General features: G+C 46.4%; 1 protein-coding gene and 1 long non-coding RNA gene across 2 annotated transcripts in view; both read right to left on the reverse strand.

Moving 5' to 3' along the window:
- The window catches only part of LOC103096271 (uncharacterized), a 155,090-nt gene extending 150,026 nt beyond the window's left edge, over positions 1–5,064 (reverse strand). Inside the window, exon 1 of the long non-coding RNA XR_474840.3 lies at positions 3,564–5,064. This is a non-coding gene — a long non-coding RNA (uncharacterized LOC103096271). The remainder of the gene's footprint in view (positions 1–3,563) is intronic.
- Positions 5,065–6,915: 1,851 nt separating this feature from the next.
- Positions 6,916–20,753, reverse strand: part of IL13RA2 (interleukin 13 receptor subunit alpha 2) — a 41,223-nt gene continuing 27,385 nt past the window's right edge. The window contains exons 6-9 of the mRNA XM_007507533.2: positions 17,962–18,107; positions 16,244–16,388; positions 12,267–12,385; positions 6,916–9,822 (exon numbers count right to left, since the gene is read on the reverse strand). Of these exons, the coding sequence (XP_007507595.1) occupies positions 9,775–9,822; positions 12,267–12,385; positions 16,244–16,388; positions 17,962–18,107 (458 nt within the window). The 3' untranslated portion in view covers positions 6,916–9,774. The remainder of the gene's footprint in view (positions 9,823–12,266; positions 12,386–16,243; positions 16,389–17,961; positions 18,108–20,753) is intronic.

A 20,753-nucleotide genomic window follows, 5' to 3' on the forward strand; every position in this document is an offset into this window, starting at 1 on the left:
GAAGGTAAAAAGAAGGCTAAATAAAGATTTGGTTTGAAAGCCTGTATCACATTGGCCAAGTCACTTTATTAAGGACCTCAGTTTCTTCCTCTATAAAAAAAGGGGCTGGACTATATGATTTTCAAGGGTCCTTTCTGCTCCTCATCTATGATTATACAGTTTCTTCCATCATGTACCTCACCACTGCTCAGTGGGATGCACTCGGCTTCTCTTCTCCACACCCCATCCCCAAACAAGGGACTTGGTTTCCCTTCTCTTGAGATACAAGAAGATAGCACTCTCCTGGCCCAGGCCCACCCCATGCCTTCCTCAGTACAAAATGCTAGTCTGGGACAGAACATGGCCTAGCTCTTACTACCTCAACAATTCTAACAACCTACTTCCTTGATGCCAGGTCCAACATTCCCTTTCCTAAATCAAGATTTAAATTGGCAAATCTATACCCTTTAGGCAAAATAACAGAAAATCCACTAGAATATCTTTCTACAGAGGATCTGCACCCCCCCAGAAGAAACAAAAGAATAGAGGGAATAGAAAAAAAAGGATGGCTAGAAGGAACAAAGGCATCCCAGTGTCCCATAGCCTCTGGAGTTCCAAGAGAAATGGTTGAATTCTATTATCTCATCACATTTATGACCCACTGAATATGATCATGATTGAATTTCTGATTGTCTCTAAGACAAATGAAGACTATGAAACCTCCCCCTCCACTACCCTACCCACTTTGGAAATAGCACAAAAGCCGCCTCTTCCCATCCTTCTCCAACAATCTAATATCCTGGCCCAGTTCTTGGTCAGGTTGGTCAACTACCAACTGGTGAAAAGTGTCGAGAAGAAAGAGGAACCAGCAGGTGGCTCTGGTGTTTTATATCCTCTGGCTAGTAGACAGATACCCCAAACTCCCCTTGATTGCTCCTCTGATCCAACCTCCCAGTGTGGAGGTGATCTGGGCCCTCGTTTGCTATGCCAGCACCCAGAGAGATAAAACCATATGCACTCTTCGACCCTGGGCTTGCTCCCCAAGGAGTCCAGGGGAAAAGGACAAGAATCCACGTGTTCCCAAATACTTATAGCAGTTCCCTTTATGGTGGCAGGAATAGGAAATTGAGGGCTGCCCTTCATTTGGGGAAAGGCTACCCAAATTGGGGTCTGTGCTTGGAATGGAATGCTCCTGCGCCAGAAGAAATGATGGGCGGGCTAATTTTTTTAAAAAACTTCAACTACATGAGATAGTGAACAGTGAAAGGAGCAGAACCAAAAGAATGTTGCAGCCAGCTACAGGATGAATCCTGGAAGAATCGGTTGGGAAGGTGACCTCCGAGGAGTGAACTGAAAGGAGAAACATGAAAGACAATTGCTGTGCCAGTGAGACAGGGGACCTGGGAGAGCTCCAAGGAGACACTGTGCCAACCATCCAAGGGCTAACAGAGTTCAGTCCAGTGCAGGCAACAAGGTGGGAGCCCAGGATGCAATATTGTTGTCACAGTAACTCACATCATCTACAATGTGTCAACCCCATTTGGGATCTAGGTAGCCAAAGAGGAATGGCAGACTTACAACCTGTAAGAGGATTCCAAGAATGGACAGGAAAAGAATGGATTTGGAAAGATTTGGGGAAGGGGAAAGAGGAAAAGGGCAGAGGGAAGGAGGAACAAAAGGTAGGAAACAACTGTTTATATATTACCACTGTACTAAGCTCTTCACAAATATTTCCAACCCAACTCTGGGAGGCAGGTGCTATTACTGCCATTTCCAGTTGAGGAAACTGAGGCAAACAGAGATTAAATGACTTGCTTAAGGTCTAGATTCCTCCAGAGTGTGGGAGGGGAGGGGGAAAGATTGCAGTACAGTGGATAGAACATAATGGACCTGGGTTCTAAACATGCTTCTCACAAAAGCTGTTTGATCTAAGTCTCGGTTTTCCTCATCTGTGAAATGGAAAGAGTAGTAGCCACCTAATAGCAGTATTGGAAGGTTCAGATGGGGCCATATGGAGGAAAGCCCTCCCACTCATCCTAAAGTGCTAAATAAGCCTCAGCTCTTAGATGGAAGCTACCCTAAGGACAAGGTGTGGGGGCTTTTGGATCCCTAGCTATGGGCCTAGCACAGGGGCCCAAACACAGGAAGCCCAGAGTGAGAACAAGAACTCTGACTAGGTTGCTAACTGTCTTTGTAAAGAGCAGTCTCTGTTGAGCTTGGTACTGGCCAACGTTAGGGTCACACTGAGTTGGTAAGCGATTCATGACACAGGATTGGTGAGGCACCAAGTGGTCTGGGTGGGACTTGTGGGATGAAAGCCACAGACAAGCGCGGCCCCAGGGCCCCGGCCCTTCCGGAAAGCAGGCAGGCTGGCTTTAGGGAGCTTCCCAGCGAAAGGCAAATGTGGCCTGTTGGAGTGTATCACCTGCAGGAAGGCCAAGTCTTCTCCTCTTTCCCATTCTCTTCTAGTTGAAATGGCAATTGCTTTCTATGAACTCAGCCTTGCGAAGGGTCACCCAGGAGAGCTAAGTTCATTCTCTGTCAGTTTACTTGTCTAGAAAATGGGGGTGAAATGGATGGTCTCTCGGGCCAATAGCCTGAGCCTGGAAGTTGTCCATGTGGAAGTCTGAAAGCATTTCCCCACAGACATTATGCTTTGCACAAGTGGGGAACGTGGAAGCTTCTTAAGCCCACACAATAGTTGCAAGCTGTAGCCGACTACCCAAGGACCTAGTAGCCAGGCCCTCCCCATCGTTACAGCATTGCAATCATGTCGGACTCTTTCTGACCCCATTTGGGGTTCCCTTTTTTTAACCCCTCACCTTTTCTGTCTTAGAATCAATACTGTGTATTGGCTCCAAGGCAGAAGAGTGGTAAGGGCTGGGCTAGGCAATGGGGGTCAAGTGATCTGCCCAGGGTCACACAGCTGGGAAGTGTCTAAGGCCAGATTTGGACCCAGGACCTCCATCTTCAGACCTGGTTCTCCATCCACTGAGCCACTCAGCTGCCCCCCATTTGGGGTTTTCTTGGCAAAGATACTGTGGTAATTTGCCATCTCCTCATACAATTTGTTTTCTATATGAAGAAATTTAGGCAAAAAGGGTTAAGTGACTTGCCCAGGGTCATACAGCTAGTGAGTGTCTGAGGCCATATTTGAACTCGGGTCTTCCTGACTCTAGATCAGTTCTATCCAGTGTACCAGGTAGTTGCCTAAGCATCATCCCCACCTGCTCTCAATTTCAAGAAGTCCCTTAAAGTCAGGCACCTATTCTCCCTAATCTCCAGCACCTTTTGTGGCACTGTGCCCTAACTGCCTGGAGGGAAGGGGGCTAGCTGTGGGTACTACCAAGCCAATCCAGGGGAAGAAGAGCACCTGCCCTGCTGGCCTTTTGGAAGGGTGAAGTAATAGTGCCCTCTCCCCCATTTCTGCTACTTTTTCTTCTTGCCGACTCCAATCTCCACCCACCCTTGCCCCACCCCAGGGCTAGGCTGATCCAGTTATCCCCCAAAAGGGCCCAGGCGGGGCTTCTTGACCTGGGGCTCATGAACTTCACAAACCCTAATGGAGCAGTCTCTAGACTCACCAGGGTGCCTGTTAAGGGGGCCAAAGGCACCAAAAGGGAAAGAATCCTTGGCCTGGAAGGCAGTAGAAAGAACTTCCAAGTCTCGTCTGTCTCACTCTAAGAACAAGAGCTCCGGCCGCCAAACCATTTCACAGGTCCATGTGGCCAGGCGTGGGGATGGCGGGGATGGGGGAATGCTGGGGATTCCGGGCACAGGAACCCAGAAGCAGGGAATACGCCGGACAGGCTGGCTGGGCAGAGTGTTCTCCGATGAAGTAAGAGGCACCAGGACCATCTGCCACACATACTGGGCACGTACCAGGGGCTCAAGTTCCACAGCTCTGGAGGGAAGAGCGCTGGGAGCCTTCATCCTGGCCCAGCTTAAACGGGCATCTTCTGTACTCTGGGGCTCCATTTAAAGGGCAATGGAGGAAGGAAGACCTTCAGGATAGTGCCAGGCAGGGCCCCAAGCCAAGAGATCGGCCTGTTCTTTAAGGGAGCGGCTCACAGAGGCTTTTCCACCAGGAATCCAACAAGCTCCCAATGGACACGTCATGGGGGCACAGCAAGGGCCAGAAGGCCTCAGTCCAACCAGGGAGAGCCACCAAACATGCGGGCCAAGTTTCTGCCGGGCAGGAGGCAAGAGAGGGAGCTGAGACAGCCGCCTCAGGGTTGGGGAGTGGGAGCAGGCCCACTGCGTGTACAGACCACATCGGCCAGGGAGCCCCAAGGCAGCCAGGCGGCCAACTCAGACGGCCAACTTCGAGTAAGGCCGAGGGCCTGGGCCAAATGGAGCCGAGAGCCCTCTCCAGCCTCGACATGCCGGAACTGCCCGAACCTCAGCCGCCCCCTCCCACTAGGCGCTGGGCTAATGACGGGACGCAGAGCAGCTCCGAGGGGAGGCATCAGCTAGCGGGAAGAAGAAAGGAGGAAGGCTTCCTGCAGGAGATGGCATTTCCTCGGAGCAGGCGGAGACACGGAAGGTGACGGAGCAGCAATGCCTTGGGGGCGGAACAGCCAGGCTCGGCTGCAGTAAGAAGACGGGCCAGCTCGGGAAGACCTTGGAATGCCACGCCCTCCCGCCGCTCCCACGCCCCCTCCCCAGCCCAGCCACGAGGAGCCGCGGGCCGGGGGCGAAGGGGGCTGGAGGAGGTGCGCTGCTGCAGGCCAATCGCTGTGCCAGCTGATAGAGGAAGGGGCCCAGGGAAAAGGGGACCCGAGGCAGCAAGGAGAAGCCGGGAAAGGAAGGTCGCTGGGCTCCACAGAGCTCGGGAGGACCGAGAAAGGACTGCTGAATCTGGCCACGCAGCGTCAGTACCTTCGGGGACAGTTTCAAGCGACCCGGATCCGCTGCCCACCGCAGGGGACCACCTTCCGGGTTGGGGGCCTCACTCTCCTCGGAGAGCGAGGCAGGACCAAGAGAAAGCACGCCCCCCTGCCCAGGTGCTCGCCCTTACCTTCCGCGCACACCTTAGTTTAGGAGGCGCACCTGTGGCTCTGGCTCGGCAGAGGCGGCACAGGGCTGCCCCTGAGGGGCTGGGAATCCCGCCCCGCCCCGCCCCTTCCCTCCCCTCCCCGTGCCGGCTTAGGAGCGGGGCCTCGAAAACAAGCACCTGACCAAGATCTCGGCTGATCGTCTCCACAACCCCGGGGGAGCCGGGCTCATTTTGCAGTGAAAAAGGGGGAAACTGAGGCTCAGAGTCTGCGGCTAGGAAGTGGCAGAGCAAGAATCAGACTTCCGTCTTCTTTATGGTGCCCAACGTGTACCCAGACCGACCATTCTGGAGCATTTTCTTAAAGGGAATAATCGGTGCCCTCCTCCACTAGGGATGGCTTTCTAAAGGGCCACACGTGGGAAAAGCAAGCATTTAAGGACAGGAAAACCTGCCTGGGGGACCAGCTGCCCTTCCCTTTTACTCTGCGAGTCCCCAGGAGGCCAGGCCAATCCCCTGTCCAATCCCCCTCCATAAGCATAAAGAGCAGGTCAGTAGGGCTGGGCCTGAATGGCACTTCCGGGCCCTCTGAAATCTACAAGCCTCTAGAAAGCTCTAAACCATAAATAAGGTCAATGGATGGACCTCAAACTGGCCAGCACGGATGGGAAAGAGAAACCACCTTTTCTTTTATGCTTTGCTAAGGTAGCAGGGCCAGATGCCAACATTTCTTTCATTTCAGCCCTGGCTTCTGAGGAAACCCATTAGAGATGTCCCAAGTGGAAGTGGAAAAGCTTGCTCATGGATGGGTAGCCCTGTGCGGGGGAGCTCATTGTCTGGCCTCAGACACAGGCCAGGAGAGATGATGGCTGCCTTACACCAGCACCAGGCCCACTTCTCCTGCCTGAAATCGGGCTTGGTTTTTGCCAGTGGAGGCCCAGGTGGAGAGGCAAGAGTGCCTGACCAGATAGGAGTGGGGCTTATGGCTTCACAGCAATCACCGCTACTGCCGAAATGCTTGAAAGGCTTCCAAGTCACTGGGGCTCAGTAGCTCCTGCCAGGCTCCTGGCTACCCGGTAAGGGGGGGTGCTAGTACCAGCCAGCCTTCTTGCCTCAAGCCTACTACTACTACTTACACTCTCTCTCACTGCCTCTGGCCTAGAGCTCTGAGGTTCCTTGTGAGAGCCAGTCAATGCCAGGCCATTCTCTCCCTCCTAGTTTGGGAGGCCGAAACCTTCAGACACTTAATGAGGTGGTGTTTGCTTGGGGCACACAAGCTTCCTGCAACAACTCATTTGACTGGCTTTCCTCTCCCTCGGAACTGACCGTTTTGATAACCAAAATGAATGAGTTGTTTTGGGGCTGAGCCCAGAACGATCACTAACATTCGCAGAAAGCTCTCCGGCTTGCAAGGCTCTCTAGTTCTGTGTGTGTGTGTTTATAAGTATACATATACATCTACGGGCATCCCTTCCATGTGCGACTTTCCCCAGGGCAGTTTGGCTCTGTAGCTGGTCACCATAAAAAATGAAATGGGAATCTGGGGGCCATGCTATTCCCCAGGCCACACGTGAAGGCCAGCAGAACTCAGAACTCAGAAAAAGTTTAGCCACTCAGAAATGCACAAAACACATGTCTAGTGTTGTACAATGTCAAAGTCAAATGAGTCTTTTAATACCATAAATAGACACAAATTTCTTTTTTAAAGTTAAAATAAGAAAAAGTTAAAGCAATACAAAAGCCAACAGACTCCACACAAAGGCTCCAAGTGTAGAGATCTCTTTTGGTTTGGGTTTTTAGACGTAGAGATCTCTTTAAAAGCTTAGGAACTCATAAATGGATATAAGACGCTGCAAACACCTCCTTAAAAAAGAAACAATTCAGACCCCTTCTCTGGTATGAAGGGAAGGCCAGAAAACTTGACTTGGATTTTCCATACATACATATATACATATATTTTATTATACATATAAAATCTCATTTGATCCTCACAACAACCCTGTGAGGTAGATGATATTATCCTCATTTTACAGATGAGGAAACTGGAGCTAACAGGGTGAAGTGAGTCACCCAAGGTCACAGAGCTAGGAAGTATCTGAGGCTAGATTTGAACTGAGGCCTTCCTGACTCCAGGCTCGATACACTATCCACTGCAGCATCTGGCAGAATGCCATTGCCCATCATTTTTAATACCCCCTTTTGCTCCAAATATGTAAAAAGCTCTTTTAAGCACAACTGAGATTTCCTGAAGTTGTGCTCAGGGGCTGGTCATGGACTGAGATCAAAGGAAACTGAGGAAAAGTTCTGGTGCCCCACTGACAGATACCCTAATGGTGTTAAGAGACCTCACAGAAGCCTCCTGAGCATTCGTTTGTGGGAAAAGCAGATGAGAGTCTCACAGGGGGGTCAGACCTGGAGGCAATACTAAGAAGCTCACCAATCCACTGGAATGTTAGCAGGTTCTTATGCTATTTTCTTTACCTGCAAATTTTACCTTTACCTGAAAATTCTCCCTCTTCTTTCTAATCCATTTATATTCATAGAGAAAGCTGGAACAGAAGGTGAGGAAACTGAGGCCCAGAGAGAGGAAGGGATTTGCTCAATGTCACAGCCTCAAAGTGTCTGAGGTAGGGCTTGGTCCCAGTTCCTGACTCCAGAGCCAGGGTTATGTCCACTGTTCCCTCTACTAACACCAAATCGATGGGATCCCAGGATTGGGAAGGGGCCTCTGGAACTATCTAGGCCAACCTGGACCTCATGAAGACTCACTGAATAACCATCTAGCCATGACTCTAAGCCTGCTAAAGGACCAACTGTTTTCTAGATCAGTCTTGCTTTATGTTTTTACTACAAATAATCCTAAATCTGCCTTCTTGTTACTTCAACCCATTGTTCCAGATCCTGCTCCTAAGGGCCAGCAGAATGTCTCAAACTCTCTTTCACACAGCCTTTTGGACACTTGAAAGTAACTCTCATTTTCCCCTCTAGCTCTCCTCCTCCCTGGGTTCCTGATACCTAGAGGGAGAATAGAGAAAAGATAGGCCTTAGAGCCAGAGCTCTTGGCTTCCCTCCTTGGAGTCTCAGCTAGAGACCCATAATCCAGCAGAAGCCTTTCCCAGACCCTCTTAATGCTGGTGCCTTCCCTCGATGGATCATCTCCAGTTATCTCCACTGTCTAGATTCTGTTGGCACCTAAGCGCTTATATGTCAACTGTCCAGTTTGACAGTGAGCTCCTCGATAGCAATGACTGCTTCCGACTTTTGTGTCCCCATCCCTTAGCACAGGGCAAGTTCCATGGTAAGGACTTAATATTGGCCAAATTAGATTCCTGGGCTCAAAACCTACCTGATGACCCTGAGCAATTCATTCAACCTCTCGGCAACCCTCTAAGTCCATAACTTCAGACAAGATGCTGACCTGAAAGAGATGGAATCACAGATCTGGATCAAACCAGACCCGAGCTAGAGACTGGCCCCCAGAGATACTGTGAAGATCAAATGAGATCATATCTATAAACCTCATAGTGCTATCAAAATACCTGTCCATTCCCATTATTCTTGCCTTGAGTTTTTTCAGGCATCTATGTCCTCTCACTAGCTGGATTGTCATCATGAAAGCCAGGGGCCATGTCTCCTTTTCCTTGCCCTCAGTACTAGTGATAGCTAGTAGAGATAACCAAGGGATCTAGGGGCACACTGACACTGCTGGATGTTGTTCTCCCTTGGAAGAAGGCACAGGGCCATGGCATATCACTTCATCTACAACTGCATCCTACAGACTCTTTCTTCCTATCAACAATTCTGTCCCAAATCCTACCCCAGCCATATGCATTTGACTCACTTTCAAAGCATCTCCTAGCCCAGCACAAGCCCCTGAGTTGACAGCTGCCATTCTTAATTCATGAAGCTGACATGACTGAATTCTCTTCAGGCTGGGATGGCTCTGTCAGTCGGATGGCCTTTTCTAATAGCTCCTTGCTAATTTCACAGTCTATTCCTTTGGGCTCCAGGTCTCTTTACTGCCCAATCTGAAAATGGGGAAAGCTGCCAGGAAGCACAGGAAAGTCCCCAGCTTTCTCTTTAGAGCATGTGGATTCTACTAAGTGCTCAAAGTTGACCTCTGGGCCATGTCACGTCTTCCAGCACCAAGCACTGTGTTTCCTCCCTCCCCACCTCACACTCACACATTCACCCCCTCATCCTTGTCATGCCACCTGAGGCACTAGGATCCGGAGAACGGGTGCGTGCATCTTAAATATTTCCTTGTCATTCCATCATGCCTGCAGCTAGATTTTCATCCAAATAATGTGATTCACAGTCCAGGAACTTACCTAAAGGGCAAGTTTTGACAAACTTAAAACTCATCAGGATTTGGCAAAGTCTGTGTGGCTCAGCTTTGGACAAGTTATGAAATCACATGCTTTTGCGAACAGATCACTAAAAAAAAAACAGACTTATCCCTGGGCTTTCCATTGTGCAACATTAAAGATTCATGAGAAGCAGGCTTATTAGTAGGAACTAGAAAAGCTTACAACATAAGGTCATTTTTTCTATAAGCAACCCCTGCCCCCTCCCCCAAATATTTATATGTATTTCTATATACACACTTGTGTGTGTGTTTATGTGTATGATCTAAAGTCATTTGAAATATGCCACTGCTGCTCTCAGAGGTGAGTCCACAGGAGGCTAGATGCCAGAAGACTTCCTCGGGGTGTCAACAAGTAAGGTTCAACCCCTGTTCCTGCTATGAAAGCAAAGGGGCAGCCAGTGGGATGTGCGGCTGGAAGGAAGATGGCTTGTCAGCAGATCGCCTCTTGGTAGAAATGGACTTCCTTTTTGCCAAGAACCTGAAATTGTAAAGAGCTTCCGTTATCAATGGAGACCCAGAATAACAAGAACGGTATTTCGCATAGCGCCAATAATGACAGGCACCAAAAGTGAAGTAAGGGGCATAGATGTATGGGCTTTTGTATAGTCTCTCTATATATTTTGGAAAGAGGGGAGGTAGGGGGAAGGGAATGTCCAATCAGAAAAGGAAGTGGGCTGCTCATATATAATAAGAGCAAAGTGCTGACAAACAACCCCACACTTCACTGGGATCACGGAAAGTAAAAAGGCCTAGAGGAGAGCATCCATCACTCTGGTTGGATCCCTCATAGGGGAATCAGGGAAGGATAAGAATGGCACAGGAAGAGAGGTTGTGTGTGTGTGTCTGTGTCTGTCTGTCTGTGTCTGTCTGTCTGTTTGCGTGTGTGGGGGAGGGGGGTTCTGACCTGTCCAAATGAGATACAAGAAAGAAGGGAACAGGCATTGATGAAGTACCTACTGTGCTGCCAAGCACCTTACAAATAGGGTCTCATTAGATCCTCACAACAGCCCTGGAAGGTAGATGCTATTTTACAGACGAGGAAACTGAGCAGAGACAGGTAAGTGACTTGCTCATGGTCACACTGCTAGGAAGTGGTGGAGAGCAGGCTGGAACTTGGGTCTTCCTGACTCCAGGCTCAATGCTCTGTGCACAGCAGCACCACCTACCACCTAGCTGCTTAGGTGATGAGTGGGTGGATCTTGGAAAGTACTTCCCTAAGCAGTACCTCACAGAAAACTGATGCTGCTTCTTCCCAGGACAAAGCTCAAGTCTGGCAGTGTGGCAGCAAATCTAAACACTCTTCCGGTACTTTTTCTCAGTTCAGTAATGGCCTAGGGGTTCATTGTTCGGGTCCAGATCTTCTCTCTTTCATGAAACCTCCCTGACCACACTAACCAACCAGGATGGCTCCTTCCTACGGGCTCTTCTAGCCCTCCTACTAATAGTATAATATCATATCATGTTAGATTACCAATATAACCATTATTATAACACTCAGACTCATATACTTAGACTGCCCAATTCTTGAGTATTTTGTGCCCTTATATTGGATCAGTTCTTGTGAGGAAAAGGACCCCACTGAATATTCTGTCCTGCTTGACCACATCTAAAGCCACGCATTCCACTCTAGGCAATTTAACAGGCACCTGTTATGTGTAGGGCTCTGGTCTAATTGCCAAAGAGGAAAATGGCTGAAACAAAACAGCCTCTTTGTTCAAGGAACTCACTTGGGAGGAACAAGCACCAAAGATAGGGAAGGGGAGCAGGAAGCAGGAAAAGTGACAGGCAGGAGGTGGCACCCCAAACGACAAAAGGTCAAAGGATCTGAACAAGCAATTTTCAGATGAAGAAATCAAAACTATCAATAAGCACATGAAAAAATGTTCTAAACCCCTCTTAATTAGAGAAATGTAAATTAAAACAAGTCTAAAGTACCACCTCACACCTATCAGATTGGCCAATATGGCAGTAAGGTGGTAAGTGTTGGAGTTGTTGGTGGAGCTGTGAACTAATCCAACCATTCTGGGGGGGCAATTTGGAACTATATCCAAAGGGCTATAAACCTTTGCATACCCTTTGATCTAGTAATACCACTACTGGTGCTATATCCAAAAGATATAATAAAAAGGGGAAATGGCCTACTTGTACAAACATAGTTATAGCAGCTCTTTTTGTAGTGGCAAAGAATTGGAAACTGAGGGGGTGTCCATCCATTGGGGAATGGCTGAACACATTGTGGCACATGTTGGTGATGGAATACTATTGAGCTACAAGAAATGATAAGAAAGATCATTTCAGAAAAAGCTGGAAAGCTCTGCAGGAACTGATTGATACAGAGCAAAATAAACAGAACTGGAAGAACATTGTGCACAATAATAGCAATATTAGACAATGATCATCTGTGAAAACTTGGCTCCTCTCAGCAATGTGCTGATCTGGAATGATTCTGAAAGACTTATGATGGGGGAGACTCTCCACCTCCACAGAAAGAACTGTTGGAGTCATCTTTCACATCAGTGTATTTCTGGTTTCATTTGGGGGATTTGTGTTTTGGGAGAATTTGCTCTTTCAGCAATGACCAATATGGAAGTGTGTTTTGTATGACAGGAAAAACAGGGAAAAAAAAACAGTGTTTCAGGGTATATTAACTCTGGCCATTCTCGCCCTCCCATTACCTTGAAGCTCAGACTCTTCCTGGAAGCTAAGGATGAACAGTTTCTCATGAGCTTCTGATAAACATGAAACCTAGGAGACTTATTATTCTTGTTTTAGGGATGAGCTTTGGAAATGCCGACCCTGTAAATGACACACTTCACAATGCATTCCCAGATGTATAGCCACCACAGCTCCCCCTTGCATGTGGAGAAGAACATCAGCCGTTATTGGTTCAGACTCCAACTAAAGGGCACCTCCATAACTTACCTGCTTCAAACAGGCTCTCTGTTTTTGTACAAACAACAAAGCTAGCAGAATGGCCTTTAGCATGATTAAAGTGACCGGGATAATGATAAAGAGCAGCCACCCATCATCTTCTTGATGCTCTAGGAATGAAAATCACAAACTGGGATTAGAGGTTGGGCTTGGTTTTAAGAAATTCCCTAATAATAAGGTGGGCCAGGGACACCCCCACTCTCCTGGAGCTAAAATGGGAGCTTGGTTCCAACTGCCAATCATCTGACATATTTGCTAGGATAGAGCTGAAATCACTAGAGCAGAAAATTGACAGCAGGATATGTTCGGGCAGACACCTACACGGGGTTCTGTCATTCCTTTTGGCCAAGGACTTGCTACATGGACCACACACTTTACTGAACTGACACAGCATCACCTGTTCATTTCATTTGGAGAAAAAAATCACCCCAAATACAATTCTCCCAACATCCTTTGCCCCCTCTAGCTATCAATTCTCTGGCTTTGTTTCTGTTTAAAAAAACTAAACTTGGACTTTCTGTGATCATCTCAAAGTGATGAAACATGAGCCCCATTGGCATTGGGCAAATAGGTTCAGTGTCTCCCCTAAACTATAAATAAGAGAAAGCAAGTCACATGCTTGAATTAGCGCAGAATTCTGTTGTGAACTACATGATAAGCTGTTCAAGAGAATTCAAGGTCTCCATGGCTTAGGGATTATGGGGAAATCTGAGTTTGATTTGGTAGGGACAGTTATAGGAATGGAATTGTTCCTCAATAAAATGTTGAACAGGCCAAGTTCGTCATTATTGCTCTTCATTTCCAAATCTATGCTCACCCCTTGAAAGATTCCCCTCTAGGTCCAATGAGGCAAGGTAGTGTTCTCCTTATTCCAATTTCCCCCTTTCTTGCTCCCCACCAAAACTGATTTGTCTAAAGTATACCACAGTCCTGCTCTCTGCTAGGGAATAAATAAACCATGATCATGGAAGGCAGGATGGCAAAGTAACTCTAATGCTGCTTTGACATTAGGAGGATCTCAGTTAGAATGCCACTTCCCTGAGGTAAGTACTTCTCCTCCTCCTCCTCCTGCCTCAGTTTCCTCATCTATAAAATAGGGACAATAATACCTATAGTACCTCTGTCCCAGAGTAGCTGAGAGGTTCAAAGATCACATATACACTGCATCATACAACTTGATGTACTAAGTATCAACTACTACTTCTGCTACTGTTGCTGCTGCTGCTGCTATCTCTGCTGCTGCTACTACTACTACTAGTAATGGTGACTCCTAATGATTTACAAGGCCCTTTATCCCACAAGAATGTACATTGTAAAGCTGCCCTCAAAGGCAAAGGAGTGGGGATTGCAGGTTCTTCGGGAATGGAATTTTCTACCCTAAATCCCTATGTGAGATCAACCCTTAACCAGCAGTACTATTTAATTTTTAAAAGACCAAAAATTATTCTCTTTTCCTAGTTCTCATGAAAGTTCTTATAAGAATTAAACTGGAAGGAAAGTAGATTCCCATCATTTGGGAATGGCTAGATAAATTGTGGTATGTGCCTATTGTGGAATATGGCTATCCTACAAGAAAGGACAAATATGATGATGAATAGAGATGAATAAGAAGACTTACACAAACAGATGCAGAATGAAGTGAGCAGAACCAGTGACCTCAAACATGAAAATGAAGAGAAAATCAACCAGAACTGAACATTGTGTCATTATGAAGACCAAGATGGTCCTCCAAAAAGAAACGAAAAAATATGACTCATGAAACAAAATCACGTGACTTCTTTGTGGACTAAGTCCACTTCTTGGTATGAGTGGAGAACACTGGGTGTGAAGCCCTGCATTCCCTCAAACTGGGCTGATGTATTGTTTAGTGTTTTTGCTTTCTGTTCTTTGTTATAAGGAGTAGAGGTGGCATATGTTCAAAATTAAAGGCAATGTGAAAATGAATGAGATTAATGAAAGTTTTATATAGAATCATGGCATAGCATTAAAGACCAAAAGAAGGAATCTCAGTGGAGAAACCACTCCTCCCTTTGTCGTTGCTCCCAAACTTCCTAACGTGATTGAGAAAGAATTGGACTGTAAGCCTAGCCTTCAATAGCTTTGGTCATGTTGCAACTACAAATTAACCAATAATAGTGGTAATGGAATGACATAATTCTGACCAAAGTCAAGAGTATCTAGACCCAGACTAATGATACACATCAGACCAAATAAGCCCAAGAGATTTCTCTTAAAGAGCTAGTTCTATGTAGCTTCCTTGTTTCATGAGTTGTTTAATTCAGGGGAAAACCACTTACCAGAGCAACCAAAAAAAATCAAGTGTAATAGGTCAAGGTCCATTACAGTTCAGAGAGCAGCAAAGTGATGAACCAATCATTTCAGTATAATAGAATTTTGCCATCCTGGAAACCCCATGGCCTAGTCGATGGCCATGTCCTGCATTTGCTTTTGCTTTTTAACTGTTTCTAATTAGTCACACAATTTTCTTCCAGTCTATGGATGCTTTTGAGTCATTCTGAGCTGGTGGTTATCTCTAGCCTGATTTCTTGGTGTTCTTTCTAGATTCTGAATGAAATGTACTCATACAGTCCCACCGCTCCCTTCTCCCCCTCCCCACCAAAAAGCAGATTCTTTGAATTTCCAGAGGAAAGGGATAAATGCTTCTCTTTTCGGTTCTGAAAGTTTCAACATTTATCTGCCAAAGATGCAAGATGCAAGACTTTGTTTCTGGAAACAAAAACCATCAGTGATAGGCTGGCAGCTATGGGCATAGCACTTGAAAGGATTTCTCTTCAATTCAGCCACAAGCTTTGGCATCTAGATTCATCCCAGCAAAGTTGATGAAGCACTTGTCTTCCTTGCTGTCAAGTTTTCACTTGACCCCAGAAGACAGCATTTTAAAAAAATATTGTGTGCTTGTTCCCTACCCAGCTCCTACCTTGATGCTCACATACAATGCCAACCATACCAACTGTGTCAGACCCACCCCCAAACCTGGCTCTCACTGCCTTCATTCATTTCAAGGAAAGAGTCTAGCTGTCACTTAGCTGGACAGACATGGGGCCAAATGCAGCATTCTCAAGACCTTTGCTATCTTCACATATCACAGCTTTTTTCATTAAGAAGTTGGGCAGGATGCACATACACACTAAGGACTTGGGCAATTTGAACATTTGATTTGCTTTCTTTTTTTAAAACTCTCACCTTCCATCTTGGAGTCAATATCGTATTGGCTCCAAGGCAGAAGAGTGGTAAGGGCTAGGCAATGGGGGTCAAGTGACTTGCCCAGGGTCACACAGTTGGGAAGTGTCTGAGGCCTGATTTGAACCCAGGACCTCCCATCTCTAGGCCTGGCTCTCAATCCACCGAGCTACCCAGCTGCCCCTTGACTTGCTTTCTTGAGAGATCTTCAACTCTGGCAAGGTCAGGGCAAGTTCTACAGGGCTAATCAGAGCCCTTCTCGGATTTAGCAGATGACCAAAAATACCCATCATCACCCTGTGTCCAATTTGGCCTGGTTTGGGGCGGCACTCCAAGCATTTGATGCTGGGGTATGAATTGCCAAAGACAGCCTTCAAGACCAAGGTCAGCTCCTCCTCCAAAGCAGGGAGCAGATAAGAAAAAATGTGAAAACAGCAAGAAAGTAGCAACATGTATACAATTGACTTGGGAAATTCCTACACATTATAGCAACCTGAAAATGTATTCATAAGTGTGATGAACCAGGAGTGAACTAGGGGTTAAATAAGGGCTTCTAGCTGCCCATACTGGTATGACCAGGACCTAGACACAGAGCTAGGCACATGCTGGGTCCCCAGTAAACATCTGCTTGGTTAATGAATGAATTTGCCAATGGTACTTCCCTAGTTTAGGACAGTTAGCCTAAAGATCTCTTAATTCCAAACCCCCAATAAATGGCCTCATGGGTCTCCCCATTGGTTTTGTCATTATTCTCTCTGATCTCCTACCTTCCAAGCACTGTTGGGAGCTCCATTCACTCCAAAACCCTTCATTGGCACAGTAAATATTGACTTTGTCTCTGACCCAGACGCAGAACCTTCGGCTGCCATTGGACTTTTGAAGGGTGATCATTTCTCTCTCTGTTGATCTGAACTGAAAGACAAAGAGATCACAGGCTGCAGTGCTTTGTTCTCCTGGCCTGACATTGTGACTTGGCTTTGACTAATCTCACTGCGGGAAATCTTCCACAGACGGGACACTGGCTAGATCTGACGAATTTAACTGGGAACCCCAAAATAAACACTTCTGATATGCCTGGGGAAGAATATTAGGGTATAACCATTTGAGAGTGTTGATTAAGGGAAAAAAGAAGACAGCCGTGTGTCTAATACGGTCCCTGACAGAAACCAGAGTCTGGAAATGGGGAAAATCACTTATGGAAATGGGCTAAATTTCAAAGAGCCAAATGGCAACTCCAGGGTCAAGTATGTGCAATTTCAAGCAGCTGGCAATCTGAATTCAATGGGCACAGAAGACAGTACTCAGGATCATCCCAGCTGAAGGATGAAACCATTCATTGCATTCTGGGTTTACAATGAACTCTCAGTCTGTAGGTTTCTCTGCTTGTGGGTCTGTGGCCTTTGCTTGCATTTCTAGGAGTCAGAAATCAATCCCACCCCAAATAAAACGTTTTTTCTAACACAATATGGATGCTGCCAAGAAGCAGTAGGAGGAACAGCAGTGGGCCAGGAGGCAGGAGACTACCCCAGCTCTGACATTAACTCACTATCAGATCTTAGACAAGCCCCTTCTCCTCTTTGAGTCTGCTTCCCCATCTGCACACTGATGGGATTAGATTAGAGCAATGGTTCACAACTACTCCTCATTCTGACCATAAATTGGGCACCAATGTGACTTGAAGTAGGAATTCAAATTGATAGAACCATTTTAGGAGGAAAAACGGAATTTATGTATAACTGTTACTCATATGTATATACATAAAGGATCATAGGTCTAAAGGTGAAAGGTACCTCAGAGACCATCCGGTCCAACTCATTCATTTTACAGATGAGGAAATGGAGGCACAGAATGGTTACGTGACTTTCCCAATATTACCCATATACCAAATGTCAAAGGCAAGATTTGACCCCTTTTCCTTTGACTCCAGAAACAGTACTTCTTCCATCTTACCAATGACAATCCACCAGCTTATGCAGCTTTAGTGTGTTAGTGCCTGGAGTAAAAGGTTGTCACTGTAATTGGTCTCTACTCCCAATAATATTCCTTCTTCAACCCTTTCCCCTCAACTTCCACAGCCCTGTTTGGCCAGTGTGTTGGAGAACATTGATTAAGTGCCTACTATGTGCCAGGCACAGTGATATACACTAAGATAAAAAGACAGTCCCAGCAAGCTATGGACAGAGCAAGAGAGATAATCAATGAAGAGAAGCAACAGGCTCTTGTTCCTCTAAATGAGAACAGTTAGTATTAAACTACAGACTATGAGAGATAACAAGGCCGTGGTGGACTGAGAGGCCCCCTCAGAGCCATGAAGACTGGGCAGGGTGGGCAATGCTGGGCATCTCAAAGGATCTCTCAGTGGCCCGGCAACTCTCCTTTTCTGCAAAAAGTAGAGTAGTTTCCAACCAGAATTAGCAGATGGAAGTGTCCCCAAGGCCAGCCCCTTACACCAATGAAAACACAAGTTTGGGTCAGACATTGATACCATCCGGGAAGCATCATCTTCTTGGAACTGAACTTCATATGTCAGGCACTGAGAGGGGATGGGTCCTTCAGGGGGCTTCCATTCCAAGTGAAGCTCTTCTGGTTTCCTCTGAGTCAGGTTTAGCTGTTCAGGGGGATGAGGTTTCACTGAAAAGCAAAAGAGAAGACGTGAGCCTCCAGAACACTTCTGGTCAAAAGCAGCCATGCCAACACTGACAGGACGGCGCTGTGTCAGGTGGCCCTACTATTCTGACCCCAATTATCATGAAAGTAGTAGGCCCACAGCTACCCTCGCCTCTACCAAAGTTACCTTGCTAGAAGGCTGGATGTGATGATGGCCAGCTACACTGGCTACTGAGACCTCTCTTTTTAGTAACCATCCTCATGAAGTCAGGCTAACCACATTCCAAGACAGGCTATTGGTTCTTCAAAGAATGTGACAGTAAACAGGCCTAAACCTGACTAGTTGCCTTGGGGCATTTGGGATTACAGGATTACCCATCTGCTGTATTGTTGACCTGCTGGGATTTGGTAGGCCAGGCATATGGGTACTCCAGTGCATTCCAATGAGGAAATTTCAGAAGGATTCTTCAAAAGCACAGGTTGATTATATAGTTTATGGCTGGAGGCTAGCCTACTAAAGAGGACCTTTGAGGGGGAAGGACCTTGGGATGTGGGAAGTGGCCTGAAAGTGGGGAGAAGTTTGTGCCCACAAGCAGGATGATTCTTATCATTGTATGCCGAGGGTGCCACTGTCCAGACTTCACAAACAGGACAAAATTCTCATTTAAGCATATGCTCAGAGAAGAATCGGGCAAAAGAACTTGTTGATTGGAGACTTTGGGTGATGAAAGGCTAAAGTTAATCATTGAGTCTGGCCAAAAGGGACCACACAGGCAAGAGCTAAAATCATCAATTGTGGGAAAGATCAGTGTGAAACCCAGAATGAAGTAGCCACCCCTAAAGGGTCTAATACTGGCTCAGAACTATCCATGATGGCCTCTGATTTGTTCTTAGACAAGACATGAAACTCGGGAGCACCCTATCAATTGACTCTTTTCAGACTTGAGAACTCTACTAAAAACAATGGCCAACAATGTCTCCCATGGACTCAATGCTCCCCACCTCCCAAGGACGGAGAAGTAATGGACTGAACAACCGGTACACAAATTCATACATTTGGGGGCCTGACCAATGAGGGAATTTGCTTTGCTTGACCATGTATATCTGTTAGGAGGGCTCAGTTTTTCTGTTGTTTTCGATTGGATGGGTAAGTGAGAGGGAAAAGAAACCCCGATTTCTGTCAAGTGAAAAAATATCTCAACTTAAATTTCCATAAAAGAAAAAAAGAAAACGAACGGAAGCCTTTAGAGAAAAGCCTTGAAAATGACTATAAAATCCATGCCCACCTTGCTTCTCTGAATCCAGATGAGTTAAATTTTATCTATTGAACTAATAATACTGGTGATTAAATCTTGGGGAGAGGCATTAGGATGGGGGTGAGATCAACGTAAGGAGGCAAAAAGCCAGTGGAGTACAGATTTCCCCGAAGGCTAAAGTTTACATCACAGAGTCTGGCCAAAAGGGGCCACATAGGCCAAAGCTAATGCAACAAATGAATACATTGGAGAGAGTGAGAGATTTGCCACTGGGTTTGGAGGGTGAGGGGCAAGAAGGATATGGGGGATGAAATTTCTATGAAAGTAGAACTCCCCCTCCCAAGCTTCAGAGGCTTAGCATCCTTTGTGCACACGTGTGCACACACACGCACACTATACAAACAGATATACCATAGAATGGGACACAAAAAGGAAAGAGCAAACAGATTCCCCCCAATTGGGCAGGAAAGACTCTCCATATTTCAACCATATTTCCGTTCCATATTTCAACAAATTTGCATTTGTAAAAAATAGGAGAAATAGACAACTGAGCACACACTCTATTTTTGTCTCATCTGATAAGCCTCAGTTGCTTGAACTAAACAAGTAGCCCATAGTGGGGTGAATATTTGGGGTGGGGGGACTGCCGGGTCAAGAGACCTGTGTGGAAGTCAATGATAGCCACACATTCTAGTGGATGGTAGAAACATTCCTTCTTTTGTATAATCTACTGGTTATAGCTCTGCTGTCCCCAAGACCTGTGATCCTCTCCCTTCATTTCTACTTCCTTCCAAGCTCAGCTCAGATGCTGCCTCCTGGGAGGAGCCTTTCCTAAATGCTCCCAGTTTCTAGTGCTTTTTTCCTCCTCAATCTACTACCCTGTGTTTACTTATCTAGGTACATGTTGGATTACACACACACACACACACACACACACACACACACACACACACATACGCATGCATGCACACATTAAAACATAAGATCCTGGAGGGCAAATCTTGTTTTCTGTTTTGTTTTTGTGTATCCAGAGCCACACACACTACCTGCCATAGAGTGGATGCTAATGAATATCAAGGGAACGGGATTAAAGGTTACTCAGAGTTAGAACTGGCTCCATTGAGAATATGATTTTGGGGAGATTCTGCTTCGATAAATAAAGTATTATTTTAGCAAATTTGACACTCAGCACTAAACAATGTCTAGAACAGTTCAAGAGGGCCTGTTTCCATGCCTCTCCAGCAAGGAGAAGAAGAAAGACAAGCACAGAGCTGCTCCCAGGTATATATCCTTTTACAAGATCACACTAAAGGACCATAAATTTGTAGATAAGAGATAGACAGAAACTTAGAGGTCATCGAATCCCATAGCCTCATTTTACAAAGGAAGAAAGTGAGGCCAAGAGGGGTGAAGT

This window comes from Monodelphis domestica, chromosome X (assembly GCF_027887165.1).
Source record: "Monodelphis domestica isolate mMonDom1 chromosome X, mMonDom1.pri, whole genome shotgun sequence".
In the NCBI taxonomy this organism is placed as follows: domain Eukaryota; kingdom Metazoa; phylum Chordata; class Mammalia; order Didelphimorphia; family Didelphidae; genus Monodelphis; species Monodelphis domestica.